The 18,081-nt window shown below is 42.2% G+C and overlaps 1 protein-coding gene across 1 annotated transcript in view; it reads right to left on the bottom strand.

Annotated features, from left to right (window-relative positions):
• PMFBP1 (polyamine modulated factor 1 binding protein 1) overlaps positions 1 to 18,081 on the bottom strand; it is a 53,082-nt gene that overhangs the window by 9,889 nt on the left and 25,112 nt on the right. The window contains exons 6-14 of the mRNA XM_066349651.1: positions 12,628 to 12,798; positions 11,308 to 11,418; positions 8,891 to 9,017; positions 8,632 to 8,789; positions 6,324 to 6,564; positions 4,867 to 5,056; positions 4,549 to 4,702; positions 2,774 to 2,941; positions 2,350 to 2,487 (exon numbers count right to left, since the gene is read on the bottom strand). Of these exons, the coding sequence (XP_066205748.1) occupies positions 2,350 to 2,487; positions 2,774 to 2,941; positions 4,549 to 4,702; positions 4,867 to 5,056; positions 6,324 to 6,564; positions 8,632 to 8,789; positions 8,891 to 9,017; positions 11,308 to 11,418; positions 12,628 to 12,798 (1,458 nt within the window). The remainder of the gene's footprint in view (positions 1 to 2,349; positions 2,488 to 2,773; positions 2,942 to 4,548; positions 4,703 to 4,866; positions 5,057 to 6,323; positions 6,565 to 8,631; positions 8,790 to 8,890; positions 9,018 to 11,307; positions 11,419 to 12,627; positions 12,799 to 18,081) is intronic.

Raw genomic sequence — 18,081 nt, 5'->3', positions numbered from 1 at the left:
GTTTTACAGGTGAGTTCCACTACATCATCCTTGATTCCTCAGTTTCTTACACATTTATTCTGTCAGGTAGTCTGGTTAATTCTACTGCCGAAACTCACCCTGCATTTGCTAACTTCTGTCCTCACGGACAGCTCTCTAGCTTAGATAGCAATAGCCTCCCAACAGATTTCCTCACCTCCAGACCTTCCCTTCTCCTCAATCCATTTCCACATGTTATTTGATGTTATATTTTGAAAACTTAATCAGATCAGATCACCTCTCCCACCCCTTGAGGAAATTTTACCAATGTCTACCAATTGTTCTTAAAATAAAACTCAAAATTTCTTTATAGAGGTCATAATGTCTGTCCCTGCCTATCTTTCTACTATCACCCTACACCAATATCCTTCTTAAATACTATATTATAGTCATACTAGCCTTACTTCATTTCTTGGAACATTCCAAAGAGTGATCAAAAGGGTGATACATACATGCATGATACACAGTCAAGATTTATACTTGGAATGCAAGGGTGGGCCAAACTTAAGATCAATTAATTAATACTATTCATCACATTACAGGGAATATCATACTGAAATATGCCATTAACATTAAAAGCAAGAAAAGAATACTACTGTTGAACACCACAGTGTAGGTACTGTCTAATGCAATAAGGCAAGAAAAATGAAATAATACATAGGACAAAGGTTTAGAAAATTGTTGCTTGCAAATGATCTAATCATAACCTAGAAAATCCATGAGAAGCAACTGAAAAACTGTTACTGCTTATAAGTGTAATACACATATAAAAATAAATTAGCTTTCTTATTATTAACAGTAATCAATTATAAAATGTGGTAGAAATATGTCCCAGAATCAAAGATTTGGAAAAGATCTCAATATATACTGCCTTAATTTCAGATGGAAAATTTTTGAATTGAGTTATAGAATATTGATGAAAGGAAAATGCATTTAAATGCAAAACTAAGTCTCTTTCTAATGGCTATTTCAATTGACTCAATAAGTCTACCATACTTGGGGCATGCTTTTAAAAAGTGGAACAGGCTTACACACACACATAAAATCCTCTAGCCTCCTGATTCCCACCAGAAGAATTCTGAAATTAGTGCTTTTACTTCCACATTTACATGACTGACTTTCCTTTGGCACATTTAATAATAGAACCATATCAGATACTTAGATAGTATCCCTTATTTATAGAGAGGTTCCTTCGGGACCCAAGTGATTCAGAACTCAACTCTGGATCACAGTAAAGAAGAGATTTATATTTCTGAAGAAAAAACCCCCCAGAAACATGAGTTTCTATGCTGTCCAATATGGTAGACACTAGCCATATGAGGCTATTTACATTTAAATAAAACTAATATTAGTTAATATTAAAATGATAAATTCAGTTCCTTAGTTGTACTAAGCCATGTTCCAAGCACTCAACAGCCACATGTAGCCAGAGGGTATAGTATGAGTCAGCTGTAATTTAGAACTTTTCCGTCATTGCAGGAAGTTCTATTGGGTAGTGCTTGCTGCTCTTTCACTTCGAATAGTCATAGTATTTTAAGATTAACTTTTTAAAAAAATATTGTGAAGGAATCAGAGCTGCTGGTTTCTTATCTGTAACCCAAGAGACCACCTATTAAGATGCTCTATTTGTTTCTTGCCCAGATAGTTGGGGAAAGTATGGCCATTCACGATGAAGGGAAAAGAGGTTAGAAGTCAGACCCAGGTGATCCAGGTTCAAATACTGGCCCATCCCATGACTTACGAATTAATCACTTTAAGACTCAGCCTTTCTTTTTTTCTGTAAACTGAGGATCATAGTAATGCCTGTGTTGCTGGGAGTAAAACTGACGGAAAACATGTAAAGGACATAAGTAGACAGTCAATAAACGATGGCTGAACTGAAGCACATGCCTTGCACACGTTAGATGCCACTTACTCCCTTCTGTCATCTTTATCTGTGTAATAAAAAACACACATCTTCATCCCTTTTTGTGCTTTGATATTATTTTTGGAAATGTTCCCTAGCAAATTGCCCCAAACAATGGATTTATTCAACTCTGGTCTCAAGTGCGACATTGAAGGACTTGGTGCCAAAGCCCAGAGAGCCTGGGAGCTCAACCAGAGAGTTAAAATAAGACCATCCAGATGTGGGAGAACCATTTCTTTGGCTGAGCAACTGGGTACTTAAGGGGGGCCCTACATCAAGGAGGAAAGTGAACTGCAGGCACCCCAGGATGCACATGGCCCAGCAATTGGTAGCATTTCTGTGGTGGAGCAGAGCTAGGACCGGATTTCAGGTCAAGGGACAGAGAATTCAAGTTTCTCACCCCTTTGGGGCTTCTGTCTACTCACCTTCATATTCAGCCCTTGGATGACTTCCTGAGACTGGCTGTATTTGCTGAGAGAGGACTCCAGTTGTGAAGAATATTGCTTAACCTCTATTTTGAGACTCTCATTTTCCTCCTCTATCTTTCGCAAAGTCTCTTTTGACTGTTCCCCGATTAAAGAACAAAGCCCAGAAAAGCAGTGTTACCCGTGGGCCCCTGGAGACCCTGGCTCTGTCCGTCCCCCCCCCCCCCGCCCCCCCCCGTCCCCAGCTTCATGCTGCACCCTGTGGGGTCTTAGGTCTCTCCTCTCCCCACTTGCCTTTCCTCCCTTCCCTCCCTCCTCTCCTGAGGTCTGAGCCTCCACAGCCTCTGTCTCCCGCCAGGCCTGGCAGGGCTCACGTCTGGCCCTGTGTTCAGGGCCCTGACTCTTCCACGATTCTCCTCCTCACCATCTTCTCTTTCTTTCTTTCTTCCTGTCGGAATGACTCCATCTCTTCCTCCAGCAGTTTCTCCTGTTCTTTGCTCTTTTTCAACTGTTCCCGTTTCTCCTCCAGTAACCTGGTCACTTCCTTAAGCTCCTCTTCCAGAGTGCTTTTGGTGGAGAGTAGCTCCCTTTGCTGAGAAAAGACATTTCACCGAACTGAAACATAGTCTCACACGGTATGTTTTTGAAAAAACGAACAAATTCAGACAATTGTACACAGGGAATGGCTGAAGTCGATATGAGGACAACTCCTTGGTTATTTAGTGCGAGTGACCAAAAAATGTTTCCTCTGATGTTCAGCAACATTTTTAATTTGTTTGATTAGATATACCAATTTATTTTATTTATAAATCCAGTTCTCATGGCATCAACCTTCTCTCTCACTTACCAAATATTTCTTTCCACATAAAAACGTCTTTGAATAAAGTTTAAAAAAATCTGAGAAAAGCACAAAAACGAGTAATTCAGAGATAGAATACTTTAAATTAACTGACAAGAATAGCTTTGAAGCCCAGAAAAAAGACACTTGTCTTCTATTTTTATTTTTGTATTTTTCTGAAGTTGGAAACGGGGAGGCAGTCAGACAGACTCCCGCATGCGCCTGACCAGGATTCACCCGGCACGCCCACCAGGGGGCGATGCTCTGCCCCTCTGGGGCATTGCTCTGTTGCAACTAGAGCCATTCTAGCGCCTGAGGCAGAGGCCATGGAGCCATCCTCAGCGTCCGGGCCAACTTTGCTCCAATGGAGCCTTGGCTGCGGGAGGGGAAGAGAGAGACAGAGAGGAAGGAGAGGGGGAGGGGTAGAGAAGCAGATGGGCACTTCTCCTGTGTGCCCTGGCTGGGAATCGAACCCGGGATTCCTACATGCCAGGCTGATGCTCTACCACTGAGCCAACTGGCCAGGGCTGTCTTCTATTTTTTAAGAAAAATTTTCTACTGATTTTGAAAGAGAGAAAGAGACATCAACTCGTTGCTTCACTTAGTTGCTACATTTGTTGTGCACTCATTGATTGCTTCTCGTATGGGCCCTGACCGGGGGGGGGGGGGGTCAAACCCACGGCCTCTGGTGTGTCAGTTTGATGCTTCATTCACTGAGCCACCCAGCCAGGGCCTCCTCCAATTATTATTATTATTTTTGTGACAAAGACAGAAAGAGGGACAAATAGGAACAGACAGGAAAGGAGAGAGATGAGAAGCATCAATTCTTTGCTGCAGCACCTTAATTGTTCATTGACTGCTTTCTCATATGTGCCTTGACCAAAGGGCTATAGTAGAGTAAGTGAACCCCTGCTCAAGCCAGTGACCTTGGGCTCAAGACAGAGACCTTGGGCTTCAAGCCAGGGAAATTTGGGCTCAAGCCAGTGACCATGGGGTCATATCTATGATCCCACGCTCAAGCCAGCAACTTGTGCTCAAGCTGGTGAGCCTGTGCTCAAGCCGCTTTCAAGCTGGTGACCTCAGGGTTTCGAACATGGGTCTTCTGCATCCTAGTCTGGCGGTCTATCCACTGCACCACTGCCTGGTCAGGATCCTCCAACTATTTTTTTAAGCTTAGCCCTTGAACATGCTTATTATTGGTTATGGGAACTGGAGCTGACCTGCTGGCTTAGCATTCTAACACAAATTCTGGACAATTCGTTTACTATGGATTGGTGGTGGCACCTTTCCAAATAAAGACCAATATATTTCATGTTGAGCCGAGCAAATGCTTAAGCTGGCTGCCTACTTGCGCTTCATACCTGGTGCTGAACGAGTTTAATGTGGTCTCGCAGCTCATTCACTTTCACATCCTGCTCCGTCACGGTCTTCTGCAGCTGCCTCTTTTCCTTGTCGGAACTTTCAAGCCTCCTCAGGGCCTCAGAGAGCTCCGATGTCAGCTCTTCTATCCGTTTCCTAAAGCAAAATGGCAACAGTAGGAAGGCGGACTTCGGTGTCGGTGTTGGTGGACTGTGAGCCGGTCGCACGGGGCTTCCTGTCCCACTCGTGGGCCGCCGCCCAGAGCGTCCTGACCGGCTCACTAGGGACAGAGCCTCTCTCTGGAGGGGGGCCTGGTGTACCTGAGGGGTGCAAGTTCCTCCTCAGTCACCAGGGAACCCTTCTGCAGCTTCTGCAGCTCTCTCTGCAGCTCCTGGATGGTGTCTGCCTTCTGCTTCTCCAAGAACACGCAGCTCTGCAGCTTCCTCTGGGACTCCTCCAGGTTACTCTTTGCCATGACGGCCTCTTCTTTATACTGGGCTGCTTGCTGAGCTGCAGACCACGGGAGACAAGCCGGGGCACGTCCGTGTGAGAGCGGAGAGAGAATGTGCGAAGAACAGCCTCTCACAACAGAACAGCTGAAGTCTGTTCTGTCACTGAGCGACCTACTTCATTTTCCAATCTGCCCTCATCACTCTCCTTGCCCTTATCATTCCTAAGGAGCTCTGTTCAATTATCTGTCTTCAACTACCCTCCGGCTGCGGTCTCCTTCTCGACTAGAATTAAACGAGTTGGTAGAAATGGCTCAATATGTCTTAGGCAGTTTATCCCGTCATTAGGGGACACGTCCTGACCCTCCTGGAGTTTACAGTCTAGTGAGCAAGCCAGATCTGACCCATCCGACAGAGAAACCGCTGTAATGTTAACGTTGCGATGACTGGCAACTCAGGAAGCAAGGTCACTGTGGGTAAGAACAGCTGGAGGGGGACTTACAGAGGGAGAGAGGCTAAGCTGTTGCCTTGCAGAAGGGAATTCCAGGTGGGGGGCTGTTAGGGCAAATGCTGGTGAGGGGCCTGGGGGAGGCAGGTGGGAGAGGATGGGAAGGGACCGGTTTAACTGGAGAGGAGCGGAAACTGGGTAGGTGTTCTGGGACACAGAACAGAAAGTTTTAAAGTGTACAGTTCCGTGGTTTCTGGCATACCCACCAAAGGTGAGCAACCATCGCCAGTATCTAATTCCAGAACGTTTATATCGCCCCCAAATAAACCCCCTGTCCAAGGTAAGAAGTGATTGGTGACTTCTGAGAAAGCAGTGTTACAGAGGTGCAACGCGAGCCACACTGCAAACTGTGCCGAAGAGAACTTTTGGAGAAAAAAAAGAAATAAACAAAAAACAAAAGCAGAGTGTAAACCCCAGGGGAGTAAGAAGAGATGGAGCGTGTGACGAAGGTTTGGGAGAAGATGGAGAGGAATGTGGTGCAAAGAAGCGCAGTCCAGAGCCCGTCCTCCCCGGGGCAGAGAGGGGAGAGGCTCTTTAGCTGAACTGCTGAGGACAGGGCGGGCGGGTCCTGCTTCCAAACCGCACCTGCTCTGTGGGGAAGGTTCCGGAGAACAGCAGGCAAGGCTGGGTGGGGCGAGGGAGGGAGTGAAGAGGGCAGTGGGGCGGTGGTAACTGCTGAGATGTGAGATGAGCTCGGGCAGGAGTTGAAGTGAGAAAGCGGGGAGGTAGAGCGGGTGGCTGGCTGTTGAGAGAGAGAAGAAAGGGGCTGCGCTAGCCCAGGCGCCAGGAGGGTGGGGCACAGGGCTCGCCGGGGCCTCACCAGCCAGCCTCTGCTGCTGCTGGGCATCTTCCAGACAGCCCTTCAGCTTCTGGATCTCGGCACGCAGGGCCCCACACTCCACCTTGCACTTGTCCTGCTTCGCCTCCTGGCTGGCAATTTCCAGTTCTGCTATTATGAGCTGCTGCTTCTCCAGCTCCATCTCCTTTTTCAGGAGGGTTGTCTGAACCTGGGCCAGCTCCTTCTCTAGCTCGTGCCGAATTTCGTCCTTCTCCTGGAGGAGCTGAGGAGAACAAGGTGTTAAGGCGAACACAGGCCTGAGCGGCGGAGGGCCACGTCTGTCTGTCCGTTAAGAGACTGGAGCGCTTCGACAGCCACCATCCTCCCTTGCCTGGATGCTGCACTAGTCTCCTACCTTAGCTCCCGGCCACCCTTCAGCCTGTTCTCCCTGCAGCAGCCTAAGGGTGGGGTGGGGGTGGGGGCTTTAAAAACGCAATCAGATCTTGTGTGCTCTGCTCAAAACCCTCCACTGGCTCCATCTCACCCAGAAAAAGGCCTCCCGGGATGCTCAGGATCTGGCCCTTGGCTGTCAGGCTGACCTCACCTCTTGCCACCCCCATCCCTCTGCTTCAGCTGGTCTCCTGGGACGCTCCGAGCAGGGCCTTTGCACTTGCTATTCCCTCTGCCTGGAATAGGCTTCCTGCAACCCTGCCTGGGTGGCTCTCTCACTTCCTTCAAATCTCTTCCCAGATGTCACCTTGTCAAAGAGGCCTTTCCTGACCACCAAGCTATTTTAGGAATTTATCAGTATCTGACATTATATGACATATTAATTTTGTTATTTGATTACTGTCCAGCTCTCCACACTAGAATGTAAGCTCCATAAAAGTAGGGATATTGCATGTTTTATTCTATTCTATTTTAAATTGATTTTTTTTAAAATACAGATTTTATTTATTGATTTTAAAGAGAGAGGACGGGGTGGAGGGATCAAGAAGTATCAACTCATAGTTGCTTCACTTTAGCTGTTCATTGATTGCTTGTTGCATGTGCCTTGACCAAGCGAGCCCAGGGTTTCAAACCAGCAACCTCAGTGTTTCAGGTCAATGCTTTATCCATTGTGCCACCACAGGCCAGGCTTAAAACTTAAATTTATTACGGTGACATTGGTTAATAAGTATCACCCCAATAAATTCAATTGGTTATAGGTTTCAGGGGTACAATTCTATAATATTCTTAGGGACTACAAGAGAGGTTGGCAAAAAATATTTTTTGGATGAATAGATGAATGACTCAAAGCTGTCTCTCCAGACTCCTTGCTTCTTGTTGTCACTCTCCAGATGTCTCTATTTTGACTGATGGATGCCCTCTGCACCTTGAATTAGGAGGTGCGAGTGGCCAGTTAGCCCATCAACCAGATTACTTCTGCTAGCTCCAATAAAGGTTTGCGGTTGGAGAGTGCTGATACCAAAGCGCGCGTTAGTTCCCCACCTTTCTGTCCTTGGTCTCATTCCCGGGCTTTTCCAGGACCCTGATTGTGTTGGCAGGTCTTCTAGGGATTAGCTCTATTAATATTTTCAAACTGCCTGATTTGCATATTCTAAGAAACTTGTAATTTTTTTTTTTTTTTTACAGAGAGAGAGAGAGAGAGAGAGAGAGAGAGAGAGGGATAGATAGGGACAGACAGACAGGAAGGGAGAGAGATGAGAAGCATCAATCATCAGTTTTTCATTGCGACACCTTAGTTGTTCACTGATGGCTTTCTCATATGTGCCTTGACCGCGGGCCTTCAGCAGACCGAGTGACCCCTTGCTCGAGCCAGCGACCTTGGGTCCAAGCTGGTGAGCTTTTTGCTCAAACTAGATGAGCCCGCGCTCAAGCTGGTGACCTCAGGGTCTCAAACCTGGGTCCTCCGCATCCCAGTCCGATGCTCTATCCACTGCGCCACCGCCTGGTCAGGCAGAAACTTGTAATTTTTAAAATTGAAATTCACTTTATAGTCTTAATAAGGCTACATATTATTTTATAGTATTTCTTTCCACTATCAAGCCTGAACAAAGGCATAAGGAATCAACCCAAGTGTGTCCCAAACTTCCTGGGGTAAAACCTCTTTCTTACAGAGTCAATATCTCTATTATGGTCATGGACAATGCTGTTTTATTTATTTATTATGTGCTATGAGAACTGCCAAAGAAGTGCTCAGATCGTCTGTGGGCCTGAGGAGCACACATGTTGGTGCTCTCTGGGCAATCACAGTGGGCGCAGAACTGCTGAACCGGCTCCATCTGGCCGCGGCCTGGGCCCCCACCTGCCTTACTAGTGGTTCCAACTAGAGAGCTCCCAGCCTCACCGTGTCTTTCTTCAGACCAAGCTTTTGGGTCTCAGTGAACTGCGCCTGCAGCTCCTGCAGCCTATGCTGCAGGATGGCGACCTCCTTATCCTTCCTCTCCATGTGGGCGGAGGTCTCCTCCCGCAGCCCGTGCAGGTCCAGCTCCAACTTCATCATTTCTGCGGGGAGATGAGACAGAGTGCTTCTTGCTTCGAGGCGGGCTCAGCATCCTTCTGCATCCCCGCCCCCCCTGGCTACAGCCCGCCAGCCCACGGCTCACCCTTCATGATGTTCTTCTTCTGTTCCGACACGGCTTCCAGCTCCATGCGCAAGTCCTTCACGAGGTTCTGGTACTCCTCCACGTGCAGGCACTGGCTGTCTTTCTGCTCCTGCAAGTGCTTCAGGACCTGGGAAGGTGGGAGAAGAGCGGGGCAGGTGAGAGCCCGGGGGAAGAAGGCTCTCCGCAGTCCTGGAGGTCTAGGGCTGGCAGGTCCGGAGGGTGGAAAGTGGAGCCGTGGTTGCCCGGGGTTGCGGGGCGCTGGAGGGTGACTCCGCGTGGGTACTGGTTTCTTTTTGGATTGATAGAATGTTCTGGAATTAGTGGTGATGTTGCCCAACTCTGTGAATATACTAAACGTCACTGATGGTACACTTTAAATGGTGAATTTTGTGGTCTGTCAATTACATATCGATTTTTAAAAATAGAGAATTTTTCAAGAAGGGATATGGCGGACTTTTCACGCTCATCGAATGTGCACAAAAGAGGCCCCTTCTGCCTCCCTGCAACAAGCAGTGCCCCTGATGGAGCACCTACTATGTGCCCGGCACCGTCCTGGGTGCTGCAAACAGATACAAATCCTTGCCCCCATGGAGCTGACCTGGTGGGGTGAGACCGACAGAGAGCATAGTCAGTAGTGGCTTACAGAAAACGTTAACAATTGGTAAGTGCTGTGGAAGAAACAGGGGATGGGGCGGAGGTAGGTCTGCAGGGTTGAAACATTGAACAAGGTGGATTGTTGGCCTCACGTAGAAGGCGGCCTCTGTGCTGGAGAGGAGGGTGTGAGCTGCGTCCTAGGTATCTGAGGGAAGAGCTTTGTAGCCAGTGACAAGGCCCTGGAGAGAAAACCTGGAGGAGGTCATGTGACCACAGTGGAGCGAGTGATAAGGAGAGTAGCAGGAGATGAGGTGAGGAAGTGAGGGGCCCGTCACATCACGTGGGGCTTGTAGTCCCTTGGCAAGAACTTTGACTTCTACCCCGGAGGCCAGGGAAATGGGCTGTAGCGAAGAGAAGGCAGGAACATGTGCACATGGCCAAGGAGGAGCAGTTAAGTGTCAGCCTCCTGGGAGGCTGGGGGAAGATAATTACATGACTTCAGAATTGCCAGTGAGGGATTGCTGCAGCATAAAGACAGGGGACAGCTGGAGAAATACAGGGCAGTCACCCTATGCCTCAGGTGGGCACTGCAGGGACTCAAAGGCCCAGTGTGTGCCAGGCCAGCGGAGGGGGCAGAGGACTACTGGCATTACCTGAGATGTGGATGGTTTCATTCCTAATAGAATATTGAGTAAGCCGAAGGCTTTAGATAGGATTTATAAAATGGCAGAAGAAGGTGTAGCCTGTTTCTTGGGAAAGTCTGTATCATTTTCCAAAAAATGTAGTGCTAAAATAAGAATTAGTGTTTAGTAGATAAAGAGTTTCAGTTTTGCAAGATGATAATATTCTAGAGATTTGTCGCACACCAGTGCCAATATATTCATCATGAATGAACTGTACACTTAAAAGTAATTAAGATGGTAAATTTAATGTCATATGTTCTTTACCACTATAAAAATTGAGAAGGTAAGGGAGAAATAAAGACATTTTTCAGACAAAAATAAAAAAAGGAGTGTTATGAGATCTTGCTGTACATCAGTTGTGAATAACATGGAACTGACCTTTAAAATAAATATTGACAGATGTTCAAGGAGGAAACTCCAAAGTTCAATACTGACCCCTCATTCATTCAAACTTTCTGGGATCAGAGAGTCCTGGAAAGAGAAGTGTCTCTGCTCTCCCACTAGAGGACTTCTATGTGCTGTTTATTCTCTCTGCTGCCCCTTCCCTCTGCCCCTATCTCAGCACCAGCAGGCTGCCCTCACTGCCCACAGCGTGGCCTCACGAGGCCGGCTTTGCCTTGTACCTCAGGAACGGGCACGACTCACCCACGAGGGCACCTAATCTAGTTTTGACTATTGGTTGGTCAAATCTCGCTATTTATTTACATGGTTTAAATGCTTATTCATTATGAGAATCAATATTTCAGATGCCTTTGAATTTTGAAAACATTAGGTTTTCCAAAAAGGGAGTAAATTCAAATTAATAATCTTCCCTCAATTTGCTACTTTTCAACTCCAAGCAGAAACTGGAAGGCTGGAATGGTCCTTTTGAATCTGGCAAGCCAACAGGAATCTCTGCCTTGTTCAAGGGTACTGCTGGAAGTGTGTTGGGACAGGTGTAATTCCAAGATCTAATGCTGCCAGGCACACTTGTTGGGGCTTGGCATACATTATCTACAAGTATCCATGTGGCAGGGCCAACCAAGGTCACACAAATAGAGAATAAAATATAATACAAGAATTAAAATTAAGCAGGAAAGCCCAGACTCAAACCCAAATTGGTATGACCTACCAGGCAGAAATAAGCAAAAGTTCTCCCACCTTTTTGATATCTTCACCATCTTCTGAAGTGCTAGGAGGATGTCGGTGGGTGGCTGTATAAGAAGCAAAGTCTGCCTGTAATTTTATCAAAGCCTCTTCACGCTCGAGGACCTGCAAGTGAGCACAGGCCAGTGATGCTGCATGATCAATGTAGCGTGTTTATCACAAGTACCGTTTTAGCAGGGTGTTCTTCTTATCAGCCTAAGTTTGTTGTAACATCAAATAATTCACCACTCACTTCCTGTGGGGATGGTATGGGGAAGGAGTTATGTTCCTAATCTCACATCAAGGTTCACTAAGGCATAGACAATGGTTTGTCGTCAGTGGAACCCATTTTGAACGCCCTCCTGAACCTTTGTGTGGTCCCGTTTGTTAGGCCGATGAAGGTTCTTTGGAGACTTTGCGTTTAATCTATCAGAAGATGGGGTTGAAAGGTCAAGAATAAAAAAAGGAAGTTTTTTATGGAATGGGTAAATGCACATGTATTTTTTTTTTAATTAAAAAATAAGAAATTTTTTTTCTTGTTTGTTGATCATAATTCAAATAAAACCCAAGCACTGATAATAAGAACTGAAAATCTACTTTCCATTTATTCTTCCCTCTCTCATGTCCACTAAGGGGGAAGGTGCACATTGGCAATTTCCAGAATATATGTTTAAAAATTTTTTATTTATTTATTGATTTTACAGAGAAAAAGGAGTGAGAGATGGGGGGAATGAGAAGTATCAGGTCATAGTTGCTTCACTTTAGTTGTTCATTGATTGCTTGTTGTATGTGCCTTGACTGGGCAAGCCCAGGGTTTCGAACCAGCGACCTCAGTATTTCAGGTCAACAGTTTATCCGCTGCACCACCACAGGCCAGGCAACCCAGTATATATGTATTTCTAACTCATGATCAAAGGCATTGAAAAACAAAAGACAAACTACACAAAAGATTCTGCAACTTATTATCAACAATATATCACAAGCATCCTGCTATATAGCCCTTACAGACCTGCTTAACCCATTTTCTTGGCTGCATATCATTCCATAATATGGATATCTTTTTAACCACTTCTCAATCCCTTTCATCACTTCCCTACTGATGGACACTTAGGTTGCTGTGTGAAAGGTTTTATGTCTCTTTACCATCTTGAACTTAGTGTGGGTTGGGGAGATGCATACCATGGAGAATGTGAATAAAAGGTAGAGGTGAGTTTATTTAAGACATTTGAACAGTGTTGGTGAAAGAGATTACTTTAGGTGACTCTCTTTCCCTCCTTTCTTTTCTCATGGTTTTAGTTTGGATCTCAGAAAAGTGTTCTAGAGGAAGGCACTTACCAAAGCATTACTGCAGGCTAGCTTATTTCGAAGTTCTTGGATGAGATCATCCTGTTCGGAGACCTTTTGCCAGACATCAGACAGCCGTTTCAGGGTCTCCTGATGCTCCTGAATCATGCACGGAGAAGTGTATACACGCACCTTTGAATGATCGCCCTTGTTCTCGGGTTCCTGGGATAGTAAAAATAATGAGTGGTTTTGTTCATAATTTTTGAGTTAAGAATGCTGTGAGCCATTACTGCATATTTTTCTGCCATGCACAATCACACTAGTTCACCCACAGTCTGTAAGTACGACACCACGGCGTAAGCCAAAACACTCACGTCTCAATTTCTTTTAAGTTTTTATAAGAGTGAGCGTCATGAAACATGATATGTCGAGACTGTCATAACCTGAGGACCCCCTGAATATATAGTATTTTTCTTAATATGTTTATTCATCAATCCCCCAAATAGATGATAAATGGAGGTTGACCAGATCTTCAGTGTTTGCATCTTCCCTATTGTATTATTTTTAGTCTGTTTAAAGATTGCTGGATACATTTTATATTTATTGAAGTCTCTCAGATTCCTTGTGTTGTTTGAAAGTATATTAGTAATTATTTCTATTATAAATGTTACCTATAAATGCTAATGTCTACGTCTATAGTTAGGAAAATTAGATTGAAAGTGTATTGTATCACAATTCACCTTTGTTGTATTGTTTTTCTCTAGATAAAGTGGTAAGATACACTGCATTTTTCCAATCTCAGTTCTAAGAAAATATTGTTTTAATTATATATTTTCAACTGTAAGCAAAATAAAAAAAAGAAATGCTGTGAGCATGAAAAATCTCTAGACCTATATTCTAAAAGTTTATGCTCATATATGTGAATGATAAATTCTCATTTTTAAAAATTTTATTTAGAAGATTAAATTTAATGGGGTGACATTGATCAATAAGAGTTCACAGGTTTCAGGTAAACATTTCTATAGCAGCTGAACTGTTGATTGTGTTGTATGCCCATCACCCAAAGTCAAATCATTTTCTGTCATCGTATATATATATATGATATATATATATCATATATATATGTATGTATATGTATATGTATAATATATATATCCTTCCTTACATAACCTTTTAAAATGAACAAGTGTATATACATGGAATCAAGTTCAAACAGTTCACAAGAGGGTACACTGAAGAGTCAGTTTTTCTCTATCTTAGCCCTCTATAATTCAGGTTCCCTCCTCCATCACAGTCCCCGTTACTGTTTTTTTGGGGGTATCTTTTCAGAAATATTTTATGCACATATATTTATGTATATAACTCCCTAGTTTTTTGCCTACACAAGTAAAAGTCTTCTAGACACTACTGGAAATTGTGTTTTCACTTGACAATTTATTTAGGATATTTTCCATTTTGTTACTTGTAGATCTATTATCTTTTAAACTTAATTGCAACTTGTACAAGTAATATATGTATATACTATCTTTTTAAAACAATGTAACATTACAATTTCTCTTTGACCACTTCCTCTAATCTTATATTCACTGCATTCTCCAGAGAACTTTTGTGCATAACTTTCTAGAACTTTATATACATATAAATAAAACTGTAAAATGCAGATGCTATATATTTTTTAAAACACAGAAATAGATCTTTTTCACTTGACAAGATGTCTTAGCAATTTATCCATGCTAGTACATGTGTTTCTATCTTGTTCTTTTAAATTCTTTTTAAGAATCCTATTGATGGGAATATAGGTTGTTTGCAAGTTTTGTTTCCTCTCTGAAACATACCTGAATATTTTTGCATATAAATCTTTGAGTACCTTTTCTGGTATATGTGTAGATTAAGTTTATAAAAGTGAGACTCCTAGAACATATTAAAATTTTCATAGATGTTACCCCATTGTTCTTCAAAGAAATTGTACCAATTGACATTCTCATCAATATGAGCATGCTGTTTTCCTAGAACCATTTTTTAAAATGTCTTTTCATAGATCATCTGAAATCATACATGCAGGTAACTATCTGCTCATTGGTCTTCACTAATGATAGGATAAACCAATACAGAAAATAATAAAAAAAAGAGCTAAGAGTTCTAGTTCATATGGTGTGTCCTTTCTCCATTAAATTTATTTCCCTGGGTTTTTCCAAACAAAGTTAGAAATAGTTCATGTTCACTGAGCATGAGAGCTGCCCATGAACGTGCTGCAGGAGGGTTAGTCAGAAATGTACACTTGATCATAAACCATTTTCTTATAAATACTTTAGTGTAAGTGGGCAAAGGAATGGAAAACAATAGGAAAGTTAAGAAACAGGAAGACGCTATCTACAGGTTCCAAAAATTCCTTAATACTATAGGATGAATAATTGAAATTGAAGTAACAAGCAAAATTTCCTGATTGGAGAAAAATCTACATCTTTAAATTCAAAGGATCTGTTAAGTGTTGAGAAGCTTAATGAAAAATAAAATAAAAAGCGCCAAGCCTAAAAAACCTCCCGAGGTCAAAGATAAAATAGGCAACTTACAAATAAAAATGACAGAGTGAGATCTAAAAATTCCTTTTTAACACTTTACTGTATAAGACAATGCAGCAATATCTTCAAAGACTTAAAGGCAGGTGCCTTTGAAAGTTTGTATACCCAGCCAAACTAGCATTCAAGAATGATGGCAACATAAATCTTATTCAGACATGGGAATACTAAGAGATTTTACGACCTACGATTGTTTCTAACAGAATTAACAGGGAATTAGTATAAGTAGAGGTTGGTTTTATTTGTAACCTTAAAGAAATATATAATTTATATGTTATATAAACAGTTCCAGAGATTTTTAAAAAAGAAAAGCTTTCCAACTCATTTGTATTACGGTAGTGTCATCCAGACTCCAATGAGATGAGAGCACAAAAATTTAAACCATTAAACTAATCTTATTTCTGAAAATAGATGCTAAAAATAAAAATTTAACAAATGTAGTATAGCAGTTGATTATAGTATAATAACATATTACTATTAAAATTGTAATATGTCAGCATCAAGTAAGATTTATTCTAGAAACATAAGGATTGTTCTATAAATGAAAATCTATTAGTGTAATCAATTTCATTAAAGGAAAAAAACTGTGATTACTTTGATAGAAGCTGACAAATACTTCTGATTAGATTCAACATTCATTCCTGATAAAAATTCTTGTATAGTCATACCTTCAGCTTGAAAAGGGGTATTAACAAGCAGCCAAGAACAGACATTATATTTAATGGTGAAATACTAGAAACATTTAATTTAAAGTAAGGAGCAAGGCAAGGGTGTCTTAATTTTATACTCTCCTGGAGGTCCTAGTCAGTGAAATAAGATGAAAAATAAGTCATACAAATGCTGAAAAGAAAAGCAATTTGGAGAAATCCAAGACAGTTAACTGAAAAATCTAATAAGAGATCTCAATAAGGTGGCAGAATAAGTTTTCCTTTACATCAGTAATAATTAATAAAATTAAATGTATATAAGATCTCATTCATAAAACCAATAATACCATAATATATCTAGAAATAAACTTAGCAAGAGATACATGAGATATATACAAAAAGTGTAAAGTCTTCCTGAAGGACACATAATTTGAATAAAAAGTAGAAGCATATCATATCCCACAGGGTATACTAATTTCCCCCAAATTAATATATAATTTGAAATTCAGTCAACATAAATATAAAATTTACCAAGTAGAGATACAAAAAAAATGGTCAAGAGATATTTGAAAGTAAAGAACAGAGAAAGAAGACCCACCCTAAGAGGAGTTATCATAACATACTATTATTTTATGTCACTAAATAACTTTTACCCTGGTGTAGGAACTGGTAAGACATATAAAAAATATGGTATCCAGGAAGAGCCATGGGTACAGAGACTGAATACATATACTGAGTTGGTACTTTAAATCAATAGCAAAAGTGGAATGTTCAGTAAGTAAAGTTGGGACAACACCTGGAGGATCCATGTTGATAAACATATAGAATGATAGCTTTATTTCATTATGCATACATGAAATAGCAATACATAAAATTTCCAGAGGAACTGAAGATAAAAACATAAAAATACAAAATTATAAAAGTGCTAAAGGAAAATATAAGACAATCTTTTGTAATCTTGGGGGGTAGAGAAGGCCCTCCGAAAGTAAGACATAAAATCTAGAAGCTATGAAGAAGGATTGAGAGTTTCAAGTCCATACAAATTAAAAATGTCTGTATGGTGAAAAATTCTATTAATAAAATGAAACTGGGTGAAAAGTATGAAGTACAAACGGGGAGAAAATATTTTTAATACGTGTAATAAAGCATGTTAACCTATAATATATTAAGAAGCTCTTATGAATCAATACAAAAAGGACTAACAACCCACTAACAGTAGATTAAGGATTTAAACAAGTAATTGATAAACAAGAGAAGCACATAAACAGTGTTAACAACGTCATTAGGGTGGTGTGCACTGTGATGGGTCTCCCAAACTGCCTTCAGCAGTGAAGGAGTTACAGCTCCAGCTCCTAGGGTGCCGCCCTAAGACAGCCCTTAGCTGTCAGCCCTAATTGGGGATTACCTGGGCAGGAGAAAACTTTTTCCCAAGGTCATGCCTCTCCCTGGAGACAGCTCACGTCCAATAACTGATCAACAGGGAGGTATCAAGGCCAGCTCCCTTCTCCCCCATTTCGGACCACTCTGAAGGTCCGTCCAGCCCCAGAGCTTCCCGTGGAGCTGGCTGAGGCCTTTGTGGGGACTGCATCATAGCTCAGCTTTTCTCTCTGCCCAGCTCTGCTTTGTCCCCTCTGTTTCACAGGTGTTCATACCAAGAACTCTCTCTAAAAATCCCAGCCTGCTAATCCGTCTCGGAGTGTGCTTTCTGGAGAAGCCAATCCACAATTATTAGAATTATTAGAATTAAAGGAAATAAAAATGATAATGAGAATACCTGTCTTTCTTTCATATATTAGTTTAGCACAGCTTAAAAATATTAAGAAATATACAGAATATGGGAAAATAAATTCCCTCAATTCTTATCAGTAAAACTGGTAGGACCTCTTTGGTATGCAATTTATAAGTCTCTTTAAACATTAAAAATAAGCATATCCTTTGGCCTAGCAATCCCACTTCTGGAAATGACTCCACAGAAATGAGGATGTGCCTTGTAGCTTATTTGTAATAGGCTAACCAGTCAGTAGATGGTATAGATACTATAGAATACAAGGTAGTAACTAAAAAGAAATTAAGATACATTTAAAAAGCAAGTTGTAGAATCCCATTTATAAAGTGACCCATTTATAGAAAAAGAAAATCCTAACTATTTGTGTATATAACTGTACAGCAAAAGGCCGGGGAAGATTCCCCAAGCATTATTCACGTGATTGCCTAGGGGAAGAGTGGGGCGGAGGAGGCTGAAAGTGGACTTTCACATTTAATTTCCCTACTTCTGTCTAGAG

This window comes from Saccopteryx leptura, chromosome 9 (genome assembly GCF_036850995.1).
Source record: "Saccopteryx leptura isolate mSacLep1 chromosome 9, mSacLep1_pri_phased_curated, whole genome shotgun sequence".
Lineage (NCBI taxonomy): Eukaryota > Metazoa > Chordata > Mammalia > Chiroptera > Emballonuridae > Saccopteryx > Saccopteryx leptura.
Note: the sequence above shows the minus strand (reverse complement) of the source record. Positions and strands in the feature narration are given on the sequence as shown.